Source organism: Ictidomys tridecemlineatus, chromosome 12 (genome assembly GCF_052094955.1).
Source record: "Ictidomys tridecemlineatus isolate mIctTri1 chromosome 12, mIctTri1.hap1, whole genome shotgun sequence".
NCBI lineage: Eukaryota > Metazoa > Chordata > Mammalia > Rodentia > Sciuridae > Ictidomys > Ictidomys tridecemlineatus.
In genome coordinates, this window is record NC_135488.1 from 100,714,452 (window position 1) to 100,729,267 (window position 14,816).

The 14,816-nt window shown below is 45.0% G+C and overlaps 1 protein-coding gene across 4 annotated transcripts; it reads left to right on the forward strand.

Annotated features, from left to right (window-relative positions):
- On the forward strand, positions 1-14,343 carry Cgref1 (cell growth regulator with EF-hand domain 1). 4 transcript variants are annotated; one of them, XM_013357424.4, is made up of 6 exons: positions 3-155; positions 11,094-11,196; positions 12,378-12,443; positions 12,530-12,600; positions 12,734-12,855; positions 13,052-14,343. In XM_013357424.4, exons 2-6 carry the CDS (start codon positions 11,111-11,113, stop codon positions 13,622-13,624), a joined length of 918 nt encoding a protein of 305 aa, XP_013212878.1. In that variant the 5' UTR covers positions 3-155; positions 11,094-11,110; the 3' UTR covers positions 13,625-14,343. The 4 variants fall into 4 exon arrangements, with proteins under 4 accessions (XP_040127417.1, XP_013212878.1, XP_021580275.1 ...); XM_021724600.3 differs by lacking the exon at positions 3-155 and adding an exon at positions 177-333; XM_040271483.2 differs by lacking the exon at positions 12,530-12,600 and having other exon boundaries at positions 1-155.
- The last annotated feature ends 473 nt before the right edge of the window (positions 14,344-14,816 follow it).

Below are 14,816 nucleotides of genomic sequence, written 5' to 3' on the forward strand. Positions count from 1 at the left end.
GGCTGCAACCAGGCGGGCGGGCGACGTGGAGCGGCCACGTGGAGCCGCCCGGGGGAGGGCAGGCGGCTGGTGGCAAGGCACCCGCGGCGCGGCAGCCTGGAGCTCGCACGAAGCCGAAGCCGGAGCCCCAGCCCCGCTCAGCGCCGCCGCAGCAGGTGGGTCCGACCCCGCCCCGGGCGGGCTGTGGGCGGGTACCGGGTGCCAGGGCCAGGCGGCCTCCTGCCTCTGGTCGGATCTTAAGAGCCAGTTCCTCTGCATCCCTGCGGCTTGGACCCGACTGGAGCTGGCCCTCGCCTCTTGGCACCGCTGGGAAGAGGTCATCCTTGAGAGCAGGTAGAGGAAGGGTCTGAAAAGCGCCCCCTGAGGCCCCTTGGTTTGATGATGGGTCCCAGAATCCCGCCCCCCCGCCGCCCCCAGCGCTTTTCCCTCGCGTTTGGGAGGTGTTGCTCCAACAGCCCTGGCGGCTGGCGGCTGAGGGCAGCTGGCTGGAGATTCACCTCATCTGACATATGGCGAGGTGGAGGTTTGGGAAGGGTCCAGGGTTATCTTCTAGCTGGAAGTGGCTGGGCCCAAACCAGCTCAGGTGTGCTGCACCTTTGACTGTAGACCACTGTCTCCTTTCTTACAAGTAAGGGTGGGGATGTTGGGAGGCCCAGGGGAATTGGATGGATAAATCAGAGGATTCAGTTCAGTTAACTTCCTAACAGTCGGACTTAGCTAGAAATGGAATGGACGCCCTGTGAGATGCTAGGTTCCTGTCCTGGGAGGATTTGGGCAGAGATTGAATGGCCTTTTGATGGGGATACTGTGGGGAAAAAAAAATGTTGGCACTGAATGGGAAGTTACACAAGATAACCTAGAGCCCTGTCATGTCCTAGAGTATCTGAAATACTTAAGGAGCACCTGCTTGCTGCCACTCACTTAGCCTATATTATCTCATTGCATCCTCCCCAAACCCTGGTGAGATTATGTGAGCCTCATTTTAAAACCGAAGATCCCAGGACTCAGACAGGTTGAGCAGCCTGCCTGGATCACATAGCAGTGTCAGAGGTAGGATTTAATAAGAGGTCTAACCTCAAGGCTGAGCTCTCCTCCCATGCACTGGTGCAAAAGCTTGAAAGAAATCTGAGGCAGGAGGGTCAATGTGAGTGTGTGTGTGTGTGAATGTGAATAACTTTACTGAATTATATCCTGTTAAATAACAGTTATGGTGGCTTTATGTGTTTATTAGGCTAATTATGTTCATGAACATGATAATTATAGGAAATGCTTAGGAACATTTTTATTTGACAAACAGTGGTTCAAGGACTCCTTTATTTCTGTTGCTTACAAAAGCTTTTGTAAATGCTTTAAAATGTGTAAATAGGAACAAATTACATTATACCAACCTCATTACACATTACATGAAGCATTAACCTGACTTTCTTTGAACAATGGAGGTGGATTACTTGTACTAAAAATGTCACAGCTGGAAGCATTACTTAAGTGAATATAACATTAGAGCTGGGAATGTAGCTCAGTGATACAGCACTTGCCTAGAATGAATGACACCCCATTTGCCCTGCAACACCACACACACACACACACACACACACACACAATTTAAAAAAAACACACACACAAACAATATTACTGTAAAAGTTCACATGCAATTATTTAAGTTTTTGAAGTGAACTATGCCAAAGTTGTCAGAAGGGTCCAGGATATTTCAGATTGATGATGGAACAGTTTGGACCCAAGCCTTGGAAAGTGAAGTGAAAAGTTTCTTAGGAGACTGTTTTGAAGCAGAGTGTTAGGGTAATAGAACACTGAAAGATGAATCAAACATAACTTGATATCTATAGAAGGCCTTGAATGCTCAGGTAAGGACTCTGGATTGTAATAGAAATAGGAGCCATTGAGGAGTTTGGAGAAGGACATTAGCAAATGAAGATTTATCTGATATGGGTGTGTATGAGGAATACACCAGAGGCAGAGACAACAGTAAAAGAATACTATATTAGTGTGTGCATGAAGAAATTTACTATCCACTTAGTAGTTGCTACACCTTTGTGTGGTAAATATTATCTCCAGTAAGCAGACAATGTAACTTAAGTTTGGTTAGGATAATTAACTGATTCAAGGTCACAGGATAATCAGTCAGTAGTGGAACTGGGAGCTGAAAATGGGTACTGCTAGTTCTGAAGCTATTCTCTGTCCTCTACACATATTGGATAGTTACATATGTAAGGGATGCATAAGACTGAGAGGAGGAGAGAGTTAGTGATTCATGTGGGTGGGGCTCAGAACCAGGTATCTAACTTGCAAGTCTTGGTGCAAAAATGATTGAGAATTTCAAGACAGTGACAGCACAGCATTAGACTAAGTACAAGGACCCAGCCCAACCCAGCAAGGCCTTATGTGACTACACAAGTTGCACACCCATGAGGCCAGCCCTTATGGAGTTGGTATTCTAATTCTTGACTGAACACCCTATCTTAAAATGTAATGACTTAAAATAGAAGATAAGGGAGAGCCCTTGTGTCCTTTGGAATTCCACCAGGTGCTCTATTAATGCTTACAAATGATCACCAGCCTGCAGACTCCACTCACTCACCCCCAAGCATCAGACACCCTGAATGCATACTTGGGGCTGAAAATAGTCCTAGCCCTGGCATTGCTCCCTGGCAGACTAGATTATTGGATAAACTCTTCACCTCCTAGCTGGGCCATGGGAATCCTCTTTCCTTTTTTTTTTTTTTTTTCCTCACATACAAACAGTGATGCATAGATTTTTCTCACTTTCTTTTCTACCTTTCTTTGGAGCTATTCTTATGTAGGATCTTAAAGGGGGCGGGGTGGCTTAGAGGCTTAAAATGGTTCTGTTGACTTTATTCTTGAGTGCATGTCTGGATAGGGTAGTTGGAGACAAGTACATTTCTATATTTCTATTCTTTCAGTGTTTGTTAGGACACCGTTAAGGCTGGGGATTGGAATTGGTAAAGGTTTGCTCACTGCCCATGGGAAGCTCTAGGTTCCCCAGGTATCTCTATCCCAATGTAGTTTTCCCACATGGCAGTGGGTAAGTGGGTGGAACTAGAACTAAGTGTAAACTACCTGGACCTGGCCATCACATGGCATCATTTCAACAATTCACTGGAGGCAAGCCACTAAACCCAAATCATATGCAACAGGAGGGGAAGGGAATTAGACTCCAGGTTTGGCAGGAATATAAAAAACTTTGTGGACATGTTTTTGGAACCATCATGGTTGGCCTGAGTAAGTAGATCAGTGGGGTTGGAGGGTGCTTCCCCCTTGTGCCCAAACTGCCACCACCAGAAAATCAGTCTTTGGAGTTCCCAAATGTCTCTTCTGAAAGGCAGCTGCTAGAGGATGGCAGTACACTAAGCCTATAATAAGTTTTGACAGCTCTGAAGGATGTAAATTACTCCAGTGACTCCTGGGGCCTAGGTCCCAGCAGAGAACAGATGGGGAGGAGAAAGCAATTAGAGAGGCTCCAGGTGGGAAGACAAGGAGGGAGGATATATGTAAAGCCACTGCAGAGCAGCCCAGGAGAACTTAAGAAGGAAAAAGTTCTAATTGTATAACAGGTGCTGTACTTTACAGGCCTTGTCTCATTTCTTCCCTACAGCCCTGGGGAGAGCTCTCATTAGCCTGATGTCACAGACCTGAGATGGAGAAGGCTCTCAGCTAGTGAACTCCAAAACCTGCACTTGAATTTAGGCAGCCTGAGGTCAAGGACTGTACCCTTGAACTTTAGGCTAGACCACCCTTCCTTAGCAATTGTATCTTTCTCTCTTTTTAGATGAGGATCTCACTAATTTTCCCAGGTTGGCCTTAAGCTCATGACTTGCAATTCTCCTGCTTCAACCTCCTGAGTAGCAGGGATTACAGGTGTGTGCCACTGCACCCAAATTCTGTTTTTTTTCCTCTTAATTGTTTTAACATTTATATCTTTTTTTATTAAATATTTTATTTTAATTTTTTTAAGAGAGAGAGAATTTTAATATTTATTTATTTTTTAGTATTTGGCGCGCACACCATCTTTGTATGTTGTGCTAAGGATCGAACTCGGGCCGCACGCATGCTAGGCGAGCTCGCTACCACTTGAGCCACACCCCCAGCCCCTTATTAAATATTTTAAAGACTAAAGGGGGGAAAAGAATAAGAAATGTGGTACTAGCCCAATTATCAGCTTAGTATTGATAAGATAGTGCCTCACTTATAGTAGGTGCCTAATAAATATTAAAGAAATAGACTGGGAATGTGAGCATGTGCTTAACAGTGGTAGAACATATATATGCTTAACATGTAGAGGCCCTGGGTTTGATGTACTGCAAAAACAGGAAAAAAAATTAAATTGTTATTGTTTATTTTTATTCTACACACATTAACACTTTCCTTCCTAAGGATGCTTGCCCCTCTGGTCTTTGTCATGTGAAATCTATGGTACTTCCCATGTGGGTTTTCAGCTTTCCATCACTGTAACAAAGACCTGAGGTAACCATCTTGTAAAGGTTCATTTTGGCTCATAGTTTTGGAGGTTCCAATCCATGCTCTGTTGGGGCCATTGCTTTTGGCTTGTTGTAAGGCTGCACATCATAGCAGGGAGTGTGTGGTAGAAGAAAGCTGCTTGCCTCATGGCTGGGAAGCAAAAGATAAGAGACCCAGGTCTCACAATCCAAAACACCTCCAACACTTAAAAACCTCCCATTAGGCCCCACCTCTTAGAGTTTCTACCACCTCCCGATAGCACCAAGCTGAGGGCCAAGCCTTTAACACAAGGGCTTTTGGAGGACATCCAGATTTAAATGATAGCACCATAGTATCCTCTGTGGTGCCCAGCCCAGGATCCTCACCTTTTGGACTTCTCCTTCTTGCCCCTTCCGGCCAGCTGGTCCTCTCATATGCACCCCTCATTTCACCATAAAGACTGGAACCTCCAGCTGACCCACCCTTCACACCAGCAGACTAGATACAAAGCATTTCTCTGGCTCATTTAACCATGTTTCATCCAGCTGCCTGGCTATTCAGGCCCATTGAAGGCAGGGCCTTCCCACTAACCTCCTAGGAAGCAACGCAAACAACTCTGCAATTCTTGGATTTCTATTCAATGGCTGTGGGGGTTTCAAGGGAGATTTCAATCTTCACCTCCCTGCTGAGGCTGCACCCACTGAGGACTCTGGTAGCCTCCAAGCACTAGCTGCTATCACTGTCTCCTTGAACTTGACTTATGGTCTCTTTCACTGTAAAGAGGTTTAGACTTTTTTTTTTTTTTTTTTTGATACTGGGGATTGAATAAATGGGTTGAAAAATAAAAAGGGGAATTTAGCCATGGAGCCACATCCCCAACCCTTTTTATTTTTTATTTAGAGACAAGTCTCACTAAGTTGCTTAGGCTGACTTTGAACTTGTGATCCTCCTGCCTCAGTCTCTTGGGCCATTGGAATAGTCCTCTTTTATTTATAAAAAGTATTTTCATTTTAAAGTCTATTTTGTCTGATGTCAGTAAAACTATACCAGCTTTCTATGGACTAGTATTACCTTTTTATTGTTTTTCATCTTTTTGCTTTCAGTCTTTCTGGATCTTTACTCTTTGTTAACTTCTTGAAAATTGGGTATAAGTGTACTTTATTTTGTATACCTTTAGATAATCTCTATTTTTTTTAACTGATGAGTTTATATATTCTGTATTTATTATGATTACTGATATACTTGTTACAACTTTATTTTATTTTTTATTTTGTTGATTTCTTTTTTCTATTTTCCTGCCTTCTTTTGAATTGATTTTAAAAAAAATCCATTCATGTCAGTCTCAGTAGTGCATGCCTGTATCTAAGCTGCTCCAGAAACTGAGACAGGAGGATCATAAGTTCAAGGTCAGACTGGAGAACTTAATGAGACCCTGGTATTAGCATGCGGCCATCCCTAATACCAGAAAAAACAAATTTCATTGATTTTTTTTCCTCTACTTGTTGTAATATTGCATATTCCATTTCTATTTTTTCTTAGCAATTACTTTTATATTTTAAGCTGCATGTTTGATAAAATTAATCAACCTGTCCACTCTCTTCCCAAACAACCACCTTCATTCACTTTATGTGTTTTATTGTTATATATTGTAGTTCAGACCTTTTTTGCTCCACCTATTAACCTAATTATCATTGCTTAATGGTCAGTCAGTTTAGATTTACTCACGTATTTTCTAATTCCTTTGCTCAACATTTTTCCTTGAATTTCAGACCTCCCTTCTAAGATCCTTTCCCAGAAATTATTCTTTAGAACTTCCTTCAATGAAGAAATGTTGATGATAAATTCCCTTAAGTTGTTCATCTAAAATTGTTTTCATTTTACTTCTTTGAAGACTTTTTTTCCTGCCACATTGGGAATTGATGCTAAGCTGAGCTATAACACTGAGCTATAACCATAGCCTTGAAAGATAATTTTGTTGAGAATAGAATTCTAGAATAGCATTGTCCCCTGCTCTCTGAACACATACAAATTCTCTAATACTGCATTTTGGCATTACTTGCTGTGAGGAAATTGCTGTCAGTCTAAGCACCTTACCTTCTCTTTTTCTTGATGTTCTATAATTTAAGAACAATAGGTCCAGAGATGTCTTTCTGTTTATTTAGTCCATGTGGGATTGTTGGGCTTCCTGTGTTGGAATATTAGTGTTTTGCAACCTTATGGAAAAGTCTCAGCTAGTATCTTTTCAAATACTGTTTCTATCTAATTTTATCTATTGTTTTTTCCATCCTTCATACTGCTTAACCTTTGTTTTATATTTTATCTTTAACTCAGTAAGCTGCATTCTGAATAATTTATTCAGATCTATTTTCCAATTCATTAATTTTCTTTTGTTAATTTTTTTTAAGTTGTTGATATAGACCTTTATTTATTTATTTATATGTGGTGCTGAGAATCGAACTCAGTGCCTCACACATGCCAGGTAAGTGTGCTACCGCTGAGCCACAGGCCCAGCCCTCTCATTAATTTTCATATCAGCTATGTCTAATCTATTTAACTTACCTGTTGCATTTTTTAAATTAGTTTTTTATTTCTAAAAATTTTGATTTTGTTCTTCAAGTCTACTTGATTGATTGATTGATTGAGTACTGGGGATTGAACCCAAGAGCACTTTTTCACTGAGCTATAGCCCTTTTTATTTTTTATTTTGAGACAGGGTCTTGCTAAATTGCTTAGGACCTTGCCAAGTTGCTGAGGCTGGCCTTGAACTTGTAATCCTCCTGTCTCTGCCTCCAGAGTTGCTGGGATTACAGACATGATCATTTTTTATAATCTCATTTCTTTCTCATAGTTTCAAGCTTCCCTTCAATTTCTTAAAGTATATTAAATACACTTACTTTATATTTCACATGTGATAATTCCAATATAGCAATTTCATTTTTGCAGGACTACGTTTGCCTGCTCTTGTTCTGCTGACTTTCATTCACAATGTCTTATTCCTTCTCATATTTATAACTTTTTGTCTGTGAGTTCAAATTTCTTGAAACTTTACCAATGGAAATTATTATAGGCCCAAATTGGAGTTGGGTCCCTCCTGTCAGTCAGTTGGAGCCACTACCAACCAAATCACCTTCAAAATAAATTATTTATGGTTCTAGGTTTTCTGAACCATACATCTGCATTAATCCAGTCCTCAAACCCACATTAGAACAAATTCTCAGGGAAGCGGAATGCAGTGGCACATGCCTGTAATCCCATTGGCTTGAAGCCTGAGGCAGGAAGATTGTGAGTTCAAAGCTAGCCTCAGCAATTTAACGAGGCTCTAAGCAACTTAGTGAGACGCTGTCTCAAAATAAAAAATAAAAAGGGCTAAGGGTGGGGCTCAGTGTTTAAGTACTCCTGGGCTCAATTCCCTGCTAAGTCAAACTCTCAGGGGATTTTTTTCCCTCCCTCTACCTGGTGCCACCGTCAAGATAGGCAGGATTCTTTGCTTCCTTTCTTCATGGCAAACTTTTGTTCACCCTTGTATTGAAGACATAGCTCTTTGGAGCCAGCTTCACCCAGGAAATTTCCTATTCATCTCTTCATATTGGTGAGCCCAATTTTTATTGCTGATCTCCTCTGCTATGTGCAGCACTCAAACTGCTAGCTCAAGTTCATGTGGGTTGAGTTTGGTGGCCACTCTTGAGGCAAAAGCTGACGTCAAGCTTTCTTTTCTCCCAGATTACTATTTCCATGGTGCTTTTGTGCACTGAAAATTTCTTGCCAACTCGATGCTTTTGAAAAGATACTCTATTTTTATCCAACTTTGTAGTTACTTTCTTTGGGACACTTACTATCATACTACAAGACAGAGCAGTCTGGGCATTTTGCTGGCTCACTCAGCTACTGGTCTATATGCCTTTGAGGATGACATGTTGATATGGAGATGTCAGTTCCAACTGCCTATCTTGAACAAGCCCAAGACCTTTTCTCCTTCTGGGCACAACAACTAAAACCCAAGGATCTGTAAGTGCAAGCTGGTATTGACAAACACTTTTAGGGCAGCTGTGGTTTCAACATTCTTTTGGTGACTGGGGCTTAGAGACACTGATAAACTATGTGTCTTCACTATGGCTGTTTGGGCCCATCATACCCATAGAAAAATGAAGACAGGTTCTACCATCTCTGAGGCTTCACCTTTTTGTGGACTTCCATGCGTTGTAGATTCTTGCTCAAGGTCACTCAAAAAGGTAAATTTTTGTTTTTCTCCCCGTGAGCCAGATGTTCATCTGCTCCACCCTCACAGGAAATTGATGTCCACTCTAGCAGTGGTTCTGGACTTTATTAGGGGTTGTGGAACTCTTGGAGAATTGAATGAAAGTCATGAACTTGTTTCCAGAAGTTGAGAGTCAACTCTAAAGTGATCCTCAGTATTTGGGTGCAATACCTAAAATTAGGATAATTACTCAGGTGCAGAAACAGAAGTACAGCAGGGCAGGGATTAGAGCAGGTTTATTGCAGGAAAGGAAAGAGAAAGTGAAATACACCCTGGAGAGAGGGCTCTACAGATCAGCCAGGGACCTAATGAAATGATTAGGCTTTGGGTTTTTGTTAGACTAGGAGGTAGGAATTTGTAGTAGAGCTAAAATGGAGTGGCAGGTAGCCATGCCTCTCTGGGCCCAGAGGTTGTCTTGCTTATTGCCTGTTTTGGGGGAAGTCATATGCCTGTGCTGTGTGAAAACTGAGAGCAGCTAGGCACAATGGTACAAGCCTGTAATCCCAGTAACTCAGGAGGCTGAGGCAGGAGGATCGCAAGTTCAAGGCCAGCCTTAGCAACTTAGTGAGGCCCTAAGCAACTTAGCAAGAACTTGTCTCAAAATAAAACATAAAAAAGGCAGCTCAGTGCACCTGGGTTCAATCCCTCATGGCATGTGCCTGCGTACTTGGGTCACTTGGTCCTTTCTGACCTAGCATTTCCAGCAGAAGGTCATATAATAGTCAACTGACCCTCAGAGCAGCTTGTGGGTACATGTGACCTTGGCAGTATGATGTGCACCCATAAATCCATGAAGGATGTGATCGATCTCTTTCTGGAATATAGCAGCTGGGGAGACTGGTGATGCCCTTCAGTGGCTCTGAGTGGTCTACCTGCTTTTCTATAGCCCTCATGGTGTGGCACAATGGGTATTGAGTCTTCTAGGTCAGTTGCCAGTTAGGGACCCTTTTATAGCCACCCTGTCTCTCATTTCCCCTTCTACCATTCCTTTTCATCTCTAACTAACTACACTAACAAACTTCCCTCTAGGAAAATCCAGTGTCAGCCAGAGCGTAGGGTACCATGTAAGGGGGTTCCTAATCCTCTGCTTTGACCATCAAGCATCTGACGATGGGTTTAGGGTTTCAGAGCTGAACTCTGGTGGGCTTTTACTTCCTGGAAAATTCACATTAATATATACACACACCTGGAGCTAATCAGAAAGCTTTGTGTTTTGTTTTCAATTGATTGGTTTCATCAATTGATCCAATTTGACTCTTTTTAAAAATTATTTATTTATTTTTTAGTTGTAGATGGACACAATACCTTTATTTTATTTGCTTATTTTTATGTGGTGTCAGGGATCGAACCCAGTGCCTCATGCAGCTAGGCAAGCACTCTAGTGCTGAGCCACAACCCTGGCTCTGCCAATTTGACTCTTTCCATGTAATCAAGTGACTTCTTTTTTTGGCGTATGAACCTACATAATATAGCTCTCAGGGGAAATTCTTATTTTTTCCTTCATACTGAGATCTGCTTTTCCTAACTGCCTTTGGTAAACAGCAACTCCTGGGCCACTGTGGTTGGACTTCGATTTGTTGCTTTCAATCTATACCTTAGTTTGAATTTTTTAAGGAGTCTGTGCCTTTTTTGGATTTGTCTTCCAGTGTTTTTTTTTAATAAGCACAAGCTAACAATCTGTCTCCCTGTCTGTGTCTCTGTTTAAGTCTTGGTCTTCATATGACTCCCTGAGTAGCTAATCTTGTCTTTTCCCTTTCTGTCTATAAAACAAATGGCCTGGGGGCTGGGGCTGCAGCTCAGAGGCAGAGCGTTTGCCAGCATGCCTGAGACACTGGGTTTGATCCTCAGCACCCCATAAAAATAAACAAATAAAATAAAGGCATTCTGTCCATCTACAACTACAAAAAAAATTTTTTTTAAATGGCCTGGGGCTGGGGATGTGGCTCAGTAGAAGACTGCTCTACTAGTCAAAAAACATTTTTTTAAAATAAATCCCTGGGTTCATTCCTAGCACTGCAAAATAAACAAGTGACCTGAACTAAAGTTAGGTGACACTTAAGGTGGTACCTCTCTGAGCACCCTGCAGGCTGACAGGGACAGAATGCATGTAATCTGGGGAGGGGCCCCTGCCCCCCCCCCACTTCCCAGCGCTGCTCTATGGCCTGGAGCTGGAGTAGGATGGATTTTGAACACAATGCCATGGAAGATTGCTAAGATCCACCCAGGAATCTTCCCTGGGCAAGAATCCTGTCCCCTGCTCTGCAGGTAGAGGCAAAGAAAGAAGGCATTTCTGTCTGCTGACCCAAATGGTCCCCAATATGGTGGCAGACACCCCTGTCCCCTGAAACCCTAATTCTATTCCCAGATCCAGTTCTAGGAAGGATGTCACCTTGGCAGATGAGAGCGTTAATGCTGCCACTGCTGCTGCTCCCGCTGAGTCAAGCTGCTCCCAAGGATGGTGCCACAAGGTAAGGGATTAGGAGGGCAGGGCCTAGGCTGGGCCAGGGAGAGTTTTTGGAGAACTCAGAGGGTGTGCTAGGTGCCTCTGGGAGCTGGGACTGGGGAGTAGGCTCCCTGAACTCTGAATCCCCACTCCAACCACCTGTCCTGTGCCTATCAGAATGTCACAACGTTGGCATTCAACACTTGGCTGGAGCCCTTTGGAAGCCGAGAACTCGGCTCCAATGTGGGTGAAGCGACAGTAAGAAGCCAGAGGCCAGGAAAAGGGCTGTGGTCCTCTAATCAAGACCTACTTGTGGGAACACCAAAGAAATAGACATCATTCCCACATCACTTCTGTTTCATAGAATCACTTTCTGAAGGTCTTATTTTTTTATGCTGTGCAGTTGGATATACTGGGTAGGTATGGAGAAAAATATAGGAAGAGTGGCAAAGGCTGGCACCTGTGACCAAAATGACTGCAACAACCCCTGCCAGCTTTCTGGCATTACAAGCCTGCACTGACAAGGGCAAACACGTAGCTCCATCTAGAACTGGGAGCACATTTTGACATATGCACCCTTTCCTTGAAAAAATAGTTAATTGTAATCTGTGTCTATCTAAACCTGGGTGACACTGCCAGGCCTAGCTAGAGACCTGCTCCTTGGCTCCCAGCAATGAAGGAGTAGGCTGCCATGATCCATGTTGTCCTCCACTCATTGGGCTGTCTTCTTAGGCCCCTGACTTGTGTCTATAAGGTGTGGCCTCATCTGGCCTCTACCTCATCTGATACTTTCTTTTTGTGGGGAGAGGGGACACTGGGATTGAACTCAGGGGCACTGAGCCACATCCCCAGCTCTATTTTGTATTTTATTAGAGATAGGATCTGAGTTGCTTAGCACCTCGCTTTGCTGAGGCTGGCTCTGAACTCCTGATCCTCCTGATTCAGCCTCCCGAGATGCTGGGATTACAGGCGAGTGCTACCGCACCTGGCCTTCACCTGATACTTTCTTTGGGTTTTCACTGAAAGTCTAAATAAGGCAATTGCAAAAACAAAATCCGAGGAGTCTGGAAGCCTTCTTCCCCACAAGGGTTTTGGGAATTTGAGAGAACAAGTCCCTTTGGTTCTGGGGAGAGAATTCTACTGGGAGACAGTGGGGGAAGGCTGGCAGGTTGGGCTCTCTGCAATGCTGGTCCTTCTCTCCTCCAGGCCAGACCCTGAAGCTCAGCAGCAGCCCCTGTCCAACCCCTTCCAGCCAGGCCCAGAGCAGCTCCGGTGAGTAGGTTGGGCTGGGTCCTTGGGTGACTATGTCAGGCCTGGGGACTGGCCTTGCCGGGGCTGATTTGCTACTTTCCCAACAGACTTCTGCAGAACTACCTAAAGGGACTAGAAAGAATGGAAGAGGAGCCAGAGCACATGAATCGGGAACAGGGTGAGGGGCTGCTGGGCTGCTGGGCTGGGAGGCTCAGGGCAGCCAGACTAGGACTGAGCCCTGGCTGCCCTGTTGGCTCCTGCCTTTTTCACCTGTCCTCAGGGCCTCTTCTAACTCAGCTTCTCCTCCCCAGTTCTCCTCTACCTTTTTGCCCTCCATGACTATGACCAGAGTGGACAGCTGGATGGCCTGGAGCTCTTGTCCATGTTGACAGCAGCTCTGGCCCCAAGGGCTGCTGACTTTCCCATCAACCCGGTAAGCTCTGCTGGAGACCAGGAGACCAGCTCCTTGGCACTTTGGATATTTTCATCATGACTTTTTACAGATTCCCTGTAAGAGGGAGGGGGATTAGATCCTGCATGGCAGGAATGGGGGGGTATTGGGAAGGGACAAGGCTCCTGGGAACATCTTTGGACACTAGAGACCCCATGGTGACTTTGTGCTTCCACAGGTGATCCTGGTAGTGGACAAGGTGCTCGAGACCCAGGACCTGAATAGGGATGGGCTCATGACCCCTGCAGAGCTCATCAGCTTCCCAGGAGAGGCCCCTGGGAATGCAGGGCATACAGAGCCCAGAGAGCACCTTGCTCCAGCTCCTCAGGAACTACAAGCTGCTGGGAGGCAGCCCCCACTGGCTAAGGTCCCACTGAAACAAGAAACCCTGGAAGCCCTAGGTCTCAGAGAAGAAGCCGGAGGCCAGGAAGAAGCCAGAAGGGAATCCTTGGAGCCTATACAGGAGGCTGGGCATCAGGCGGGGGCTGAAAGAGATACTCCAGGCTCCACAGGGGAGGCTAGGGGGCAGGTAGAGGCTGAAGGAGATGCCCCAGGTCCTGGAGGGGAGGCCAGGGGACAGGTAGAGGCTGAAGGAGATGCCCCAGGTCCTGGAGGGGAGGCCACAGGACAGGCAGTGGCTAGGGACAATGGAAGGGAAGGCAAAGAGCTTCCAGGAGAAACACTGGAGTCCAAGAACACCCCAAATGAGTTTGAGGTGCATAATATTCAACTGGACAACGATGAGATGTAAGCCTGGAGGAGACGGGCCTGTGTCCCTTGTGTTCTCTGTGAAGGAACATAAGCTCAAAGGGCAGGGGTGTATAGGTTGGAATGAGGACCACCTCTGGCCTTTCTGGCCCCAGTGGATGGCAGGTCTTTCTCTGCAGGTCTTTCTGAGCTTAGGGGGCGCCGTAAGTTAAGGGACAGCTTTCAGGCCCAAACAACAAATAAACAATGAAATGAATTCTTCCCCTGGGCCATTTCTCCACCAGTCCATCCCCAATGGGCACAGGGAATTGGCAACTAGACAGGCCTCTTGGAGGGGCAGAAATTAAGCTTTCCCAGTGTGCCTGGGCCTGGGGTGCCAAGACAGCAGAGTCTCTAGTACTAGCTGCAGATAACCCCATGAAGAAGACTCAGTTTACCCCTGGGGCCCAAACAACCTCCTGTTCCCTCTTTACTGGGTTCAGATACCCTGTTCCCTCCTGCAGCTCAGGACAGATGGTCCCTATCACCCTGTCTCTGTGCAACACCCCCCAGTAATATTAGTAATAACTATCATTTTATTGAGAGCCTAGTATATACCAAGTACGATGCTGACATTTTAGGTTGTCTGATTTTTATCCTCATAATAATTCTATGACCAGGCAGAATTAGCCCCATTTGACATAAAAGAGATTGCAGAAGGTGGAGTTAAATAATGGGCCATAAAGTGTCACATGGCTAATAAATGGCAGAATTGAATTCAGACCTCAGGCTGATACCCATGCTCTTGATCACGTTACATGGCGTCACCCTTCCTGTGCCAACTCCATTATGGGAGTTGGCCACAATAGGATTTGGACCATTTGGACCTGACCTACCAGAGGGACAGCAACACTTTGTATCTGGGCCACATTTGCACCTTAACCACACGGCAGACTCTGGGGCAGCCAATGGAAGCAGTATTTTTGGACTATGAGGGCCCCACAGAACCACAGAGTTGGCTCCTGCTCACTGGCCTGTGGTCTGGCATGCTGACTCCTGGCTCTGGGGCCTCTAAGTGGAACCTGCACAGAGCAGAGGCTTTCCTCGAGGCTTCTGGTTATTTGGATGGATGGCTGGGCTGTGGCAAGAGAGCTCAAGGTCTCTCCCTCTCCCCTACTCGCGGATGATCTATCTTCACAGGGGAAAACTGAGCCTCCCACACAGCTGACCACAAGACCAGGTGCTTCCTGCTGCTG